Source organism: Charadrius vociferus, unplaced genomic scaffold (genome assembly GCF_000708025.1).
Source record: "Charadrius vociferus isolate BGI_N301 unplaced genomic scaffold, ASM70802v2 scaffold7, whole genome shotgun sequence".
Classification (NCBI taxonomy): Eukaryota; Metazoa; Chordata; class Aves; order Charadriiformes; family Charadriidae; genus Charadrius; species Charadrius vociferus.
In genome coordinates, this window is record NW_009649308.1 from 141,409 (window position 1) to 147,627 (window position 6,219).

The 6,219-nt window shown below is 56.6% G+C and overlaps 2 protein-coding genes across 2 annotated transcripts in view; both read right to left on the reverse strand.

Annotated features, from left to right (window-relative positions):
* The window catches only part of LOC104290229 (aryl-hydrocarbon-interacting protein-like 1), a 5,292-nt gene extending 2,259 nt beyond the window's left edge, over window positions 1-3,033 (reverse strand). The window contains exons 1-6 of the mRNA XM_009889307.1: window positions 2,938-3,033; window positions 2,059-2,238; window positions 1,662-1,850; window positions 1,409-1,585; window positions 1,141-1,282; window positions 322-606 (exon numbers count right to left, since the gene is read on the reverse strand). Coding sequence (XP_009887609.1) covers window positions 322-606; window positions 1,141-1,282; window positions 1,409-1,585; window positions 1,662-1,850; window positions 2,059-2,238; window positions 2,938-3,033 — 1,069 coding nt within the window. The remainder of the gene's footprint in view (window positions 1-321; window positions 607-1,140; window positions 1,283-1,408; window positions 1,586-1,661; window positions 1,851-2,058; window positions 2,239-2,937) is intronic.
* Window positions 3,034-4,013: 980 nt separating this feature from the next.
* Window positions 4,014-6,219, reverse strand: part of TAF7L (TAF7-like RNA polymerase II, TATA box binding protein (TBP)-associated factor, 50kDa) — a 4,553-nt gene continuing 2,347 nt past the window's right edge. Inside the window, exons 6-11 of the mRNA XM_009889308.1 lie at window positions 6,146-6,219; window positions 5,621-5,737; window positions 5,232-5,420; window positions 5,018-5,130; window positions 4,650-4,709; window positions 4,014-4,058 (exon numbers count right to left, since the gene is read on the reverse strand). The exon at window positions 6,146-6,219 is cut by the window's right edge and continues 10 nt beyond it. Of these exons, the coding sequence (XP_009887610.1) occupies window positions 4,014-4,058; window positions 4,650-4,709; window positions 5,018-5,130; window positions 5,232-5,420; window positions 5,621-5,737; window positions 6,146-6,219 (598 nt within the window). The remainder of the gene's footprint in view (window positions 4,059-4,649; window positions 4,710-5,017; window positions 5,131-5,231; window positions 5,421-5,620; window positions 5,738-6,145) is intronic.

Genomic DNA, 6,219 nt, shown 5'->3' on the forward strand with positions numbered 1-6,219 from the left:
CTTCCCCCTCATCCTCTTTTTCTTCCTCCTCTTCCCCCTCCTCGTTCTCACCTTCCTCCTCTGCCCCCCTCTCTGCTCCCCAGCTCTCTGGCTTTGTCCCACAGCTGCCCAGGTTTGCTTCTTCCCCCAGTCCTGCCCCATCCCTCCCTTCCACCTCCACCCCTGCCAGCTGCCCCTGGGCTGCTTCTCCTCCTGGTACTGCTCCTTTACACTCAACCCCGGGGGTCCCTTGTTCTCCTTGGTCAGCCCCTGGTTGTTCTGTTTCTTCGGTCCCTGCACCCTGCTCCCCCTGCCCAGGGGTCTTCGGGACCCCAACCTCACCCTGGAGTGCCTCTTCCTGCAGCATTGCCCCGTTGCCCACCTCCCCACTCTGCTGCCCCTCACTGGCCTGTGGCCCCCGGGGCTGCTGGAAGAGCCCTTGGTAGCGCTTCCGATCCTCCACATGCTTCTTCCTCATCCTCTCCCCCAGCTGCTTCAGCTCCTTCTTCACGGCGGCCGCCATGGAGGGGTCCAGGTGAGCCACCCGCAGGAAGTCTTCCCGTGCCTCCCGCTCATTCCAGACAGCAGCGTGGGCCTTTGCCCGCTTGAAATAGGCCTTGGCGTTGTCTGCCGGGAGAGGAGAGCCCCCGGTGGGGGTCCTGCAGCTCAGGGCCACCAGCCACAGGAGCTAGAGACCCTGGGAACCCAGGGGACACAGAGCACAGGTACCATCATGAGCAGGAGAAGATGGGGTGAACATATTTGTAGCTAGGGTTACCATCATGGGCAGGTGGACTTTGGGACATGCATGTACCACCGTGAGCACCAGGGGACATGGGGGACAGGGATCACTGTGGGCAAGGGGAACCATGGTGGGCAGCAGGTCTGGATGATATGGGACAACATCATGGGCAGGGGGACCTAGAGGACATGGGGTGCAGGTGCTATTGTAGGCAGGGGAAACCAGGAACACAGGCAACATCATGGGCAGGAAGATCTGGGACATGGGTTCTGCACTGGACAGGGGGATCCAGATGACATAGGTGTACCATCACAGGCAGAGGGACATGGGATGACCATTGTCATGGATAGGGGATCCAGAGGACAGAGTCCCTGGGGGCTGTGGGCACAGCTGGGGGGTGGGATGCAGGGCATGGGTACCGTTGTGTTTCTGGAGGAGCTCCGTCGTGTGCTCCAGCACCTCGTAGTACTCGCCCAGCTCCAGCTGGCACTGGCAGTAGTTGAGGACCAATGGTGTGACCAGGCTCTCCAGCTTCAGCCAGCCATCCTCCCATGGTTTCTCCTGCCCCAGGGAGCCACAGTGGGCGGTTCACAGCTGTGTCTGTCCCCTCCTGGGCACCTAGGGCCCACAGGGCTTTGCTGAAGAGACCCAGGTAAGGATGAGAGGAGGTGGCCGGGTCCTGCTCACCTTGGCCTGGAGGTTCCTCAGGCAGATGACAGCCTCCTGGTACTTCGCCGCTGCCTGCCCAAACTCCTTGCGGAGGACGAGGCGGTTGCCTTCGCTGTGCAGCACAGGCACTGCCGCCAACTTCTCCTCCTTGCTCATGGCCCAGGTGTCACGCTTGTACGCTGAGGGCTCCTCCACCTGCACAGGCAGTGGGACCTGAGCTGCCTACCCTGGCTGTGCCCACGCTGGCAGCTAGCCCCACCATCCCCCTTACCCTGAACAACTCCATGATGAAGATGAGGGGCTGTGGTGTTCGCTGCAGCTCGTCCAGGTCTTCATAGCCTGTGCTGTGGTAGTCAAACATGTTGCCCATGCCACAGCGGTGCTTCTGCCCTTCCAGGGGGTCCCGACCCTCTGCGATCCTCCGCATGCCCCTGGAGACCAGGGCGTACATGCCTGTGTGCTGCAAGGAGGGGGAGCACCCCGCTCAGCCGCGTGGGGCCAGGCTGCACCCCCTCCCTCTTGGGCAGCCCCCCTGGTGCTGTAGCTAAGTGACACCTGCGCTCCCTGTGCTTGCACTAGGCAAGGCTGGAGCATCTCTGGGGGGCATGGTCCTGTGCCCTGGCTCTGCAGAGAGGAGGGGAGTGGGCGCCTGTGGGCCCCTCACTCACGATGGCATCACACCAGAACTCAGCCACCTCCCCGGCTCTCATGGAGCTGAGCAGCGTCTCCCAGATCTCCAGCTTGAACATCTTGCCCACGATGATCTCCATGGGGATGCCAGCTTCCCGGCTGTCGTCGATCACTGTCCGCTCAAAGTCATCCTTCAGCGTCTGGAAGTGGAAGGTGATCTGCCCCGGAGAAAACTCAGTGTCGAGCCGGGGCAGGCACTGCAGTGAGAGCCCTCCATCCCCTTGCCAGTCCCGAATCCCTCTGCCATGGGGCCAAGCCTGCTCCCAGTGAGGTGCTGGTTTGATTGGCAGCTCTCCATCCGCAGCAGGAGATTGTGCCTCCTACCCACTTATCTTAGACAGCAAGCAGATGGTGGAATGTCTTAACGCCCATCACTGCTATATCTTGCTACTCTCTTTGGCTCCCCCTTTATAACCGAGTACAGAGGACCTGATGGAACCCACACTGATCCGCCCTTACCCATGGGCTGGGGAATCTCAGAAACCTGCAAAAGCTCCCTGTTGGCACACCTGACTCCTGTTTGACACGTCAGGAAAGGCAAATTTCCAGCAACCCGGCAAATTTCCAGCAACCCATCGTGGCTGCTGAGTTCCGACAGCCCCAGGACAGAGGGAGGAGGTGAGTAACAGCACCAATGCAAGATGAAGGTAGTCGGCAATGTCAGCTGTCACTGTGAGGGCAATGTGGCTTCCTGTGCCCAAAACAGCCCTTCCTGCCACCCCCACACCCCCCACCTTGCGAGGGATGTTCCCATACCACAGACCCGGAGCTCAGCATGTCCTGTAACGGGCAGGGATGGCAGTGTTGGACCCACTCCCCTCTCCTAGGGCTTTGGGATAATAACCAAGACGACTTACCTTGCTCCCATCCTGCAACTTCGGCAGCTCCCCTTGGCCTCCATGCAGAATCTTCTTTTTGACCCCTTCCACATTCAGCAGGTAGGTTTCCTCCATGGCTGCTCCCACTGGCCCCCAGGAGCAGATCACAGGCACACGAGCACGCTCTGGCCCTTGTCGAGCTCCACACCTTCCTCAGGGTCTCTCCCTTCCTTGACTATCTGGAGACACATGTCATCTCCTGGGGTGCCACTGGCTTTTTGCTTTCTGTGCTGGGGCAGAGCTTGGAAGCCTTTTCCCCTTCTCCTGCCCTTCGGGGTGCAAGAGGGACGTCCTGCCGTGGCACAGCCTCACTGAAGCCCACGGTGCCCTCTGTTGTGTTCTGGAACTGCCTTTCTAATCCTCTTCCCACCCTGCCAGGTTAATCTGGGATTTGCCAGCCTAGTCTGTGAGGAATTAAAGAAACTCCCTAATCAGGAGAGCCTCGTTCCTCCCACAGAGTGACAGCTCACGGAGTCCCCTTCACACGCAGTCTCCCTTTGACCCAGCCACACGAGGAGCACTTCAGTGAAGGAGCCCAGCAATGATGGCGCGAGCACCAGCCAGGGGCTGCCTGTGGTCAGACACAAGCTGGCAAGAGACAGTGCTTGTCTGTGCTCCAGAGACCACTGAGGAACAGACCAGGGTTGGGAACAGTACTTTATTGCGTCTCGTTTGCAGACACAAGCATTCCTCAAACACAAGAACAAGCTCCTACCAGGCCACAGCCCTCAAAGTCCAAGACTCAGTAAGATCTGATGCAGAAAGATGCACTACACTGTCCCAGGGAGAACTAAACCCCTCTGGGAGAATGGTGCTGTTGAATATTTATAGTAAATCCAGTGTTTTGGCTGCTCTCACAGGCATAGTCCAATTCTTTAGTTCCACTAGCCAAGCCCAGCACGATGTATGTGAGAGCAGCTTTGGACACGGAACCTCTAGCACTGCCCGGTGGCACATCTGGCAGCAGAGGTGTGTGACTACAGCGAAGACTTCAGCGTGGCAGATGAACAACACTTCCAGCTCTGCTCGTAGGTACAAAGACCCAGGCTCGTTCCTCACTTCTCCATGAGGGACTCCAGCTGCTCCTGCAGGGACGTCATCTGGGAAGAGGGAGCGAGGCATTACAGTAAGGCACGGCTGGGACTCCTGGCAGCTCCAGCCAAAGAGTTCTGTTTTTCGGCGGATCTCCCACCTACGCCAGTGGCTGCTTTGCCTGCACATGGCAGGGAGCCGTGCCTGGGCACCTCTGGGGCAGAACTCAGCACTGCCCACAAGGCGAAGCTGCACAACAGGAACCTCCTGCCTTGGTACCTGGTTGAAACCCAGCAGAGCTGCCCAGGCAGGAAATCTGCCAAGACCCTGCAGGTCCTGCCTTCTTGTAGATGGGTACTAGTGGCTTTGTGTCATGTTTTACCCCAGGCAGCAATCCTAGCAGCCTCAGGCTGCTGACTAGACATGTTTTGGCTCACCGCTCCTTCAGAAGGAAGGCTGTGATCAATCCCCTTTCCTATACCTCCTTATACCTTAGGAAGCTCCACGTAACTACAGATGAGGTACAACCACACCTGACCTGTAACACTGGAGTTCAAAGCAGCTGGTGTGGTACAAGATTCAGGAAACTCTGTCAGAGGTCAAGCCTAGAACCGTGTCGTGCCCCAGTCCTTCCTGCTCCACTGTGGGAGTTTCCTCACCTGCTGCTTTTCTCGCTCTTCCTGCTGCTTGAACTCATCCAGCACGGCCTGGAGACGGGTCTGCAGAGACAAACGTGCCAGCCCACAGTTATCAATGTGTTCTCAGCTGGAACTGGCATAACATGTCAAATGGTGCAGGCAAGCCCCAAGCTGCACTGACAACCAGCCCCCTTGTCTCCTGCGGTTTCATGGATTGCTTTGCCTCCATAGGGAAATGCTGGAGTGTGTATGGTCACACCCCAATTATTTTTAATCCAGCAGGCAAAGGCTCCTGGCTTTTTCATGGCAGCAGCTGAATCAGTCTGCTGGATCTAACGGCAAGCCAGTGCTAAGCAGAAGACTTGAAGAGACCCCAGGAGAGCTCTCACCTTGAGAGCCAGGTTCTCCACTTTCATGATGAGATCTTCCTGGCGCTTCCTCCTGTCCTGGGTCTCCTGGAGTTTACTTTTCAGGTTGTCAATCTGTTTCTGGATCCCCATGACTGGAAGAGAGAGTGAACTTGGACCCAGAGCAGCAGCAGAGCTGGGCAGCACAGCCTGCCTGGGACCCTGGTGATTCTGCTGCACTCTGCTGCCCACTCACCTATCTGGTTGGACCCCTCATTCTCCTGTTGCTGCCCATCGGACTCATTGAGCTTGTCCTGCAGCTGCCTCTCCAAGTCCTCCTCAGCGTCCATGATGTTCAGGTCTTCGTCATCATGATGATCCCTCTCATCTTCATCTTCGCTGCTGCTGCTGATGTCATTAAATATTTCCCGTAGTTCATCATGTTCTAGGGGGTTGCAAAAGGGAAGAGGAAAAACACAGCTGATGACCTCCCAGCACCCTTTCACTGCTGGGGACCACCATCAGTACAGGGTGCGTGTCTCAATGCCCTCTCTCCTCTGCTCTGGTTAGGTCTTACCCTAGAGAGAATGGGTCCGACTGATTACTTAGTGGCTAGAAAAAAAACAACAGCCTTCCCCACTGCACCTGAGGAGCCATGGCCTTGCTTATGTCCCGACATCCCGGGGGAGGAGATGTCCAGGCTGGTGAGCGAACCATGGTTGTCTGCTTCTTTTGTTTCATCTTCAGCAATGACTTCCCAGCCTGACAGCAGGAACACACGAGTCAAGGAAAAACAAGGAACACGAAAGATGCAGTACGATGAAAGAATGCTAAAAACTGGAGGAGATCACTGCTCCTTCAACAAGTCTGGCCTTGCAGCTATGGATATCCAGGATGAACCACCCCAGCTCCCTTTTTTGATGACTCCTCTTCTGCTGTTACTCAAGTTCCTGCTCAGTACAATAGTTCAGTCTGCAAGGAAGGTCACCATGAAGAAACCATGAGCTTTGAACAAGGCAAAGATGAAGTTCCAAAACTTCAGTGCCTCTTTTGTGCTTATCTCCTAGTCTCTCACACCCACACAAAGCTGAACTTATTTCTCCTTTCCACAACTCCCAGGCCACACAGTGTCCTGTCCCCCACTTGAGCTTCTTTCTTTTAAAAGGATACGGACACTGACGGCTTCAGCATCTGTGCTCAGGAGACGCTTCACCTCTTTTTCCACATCAGGAGACTCGATATAC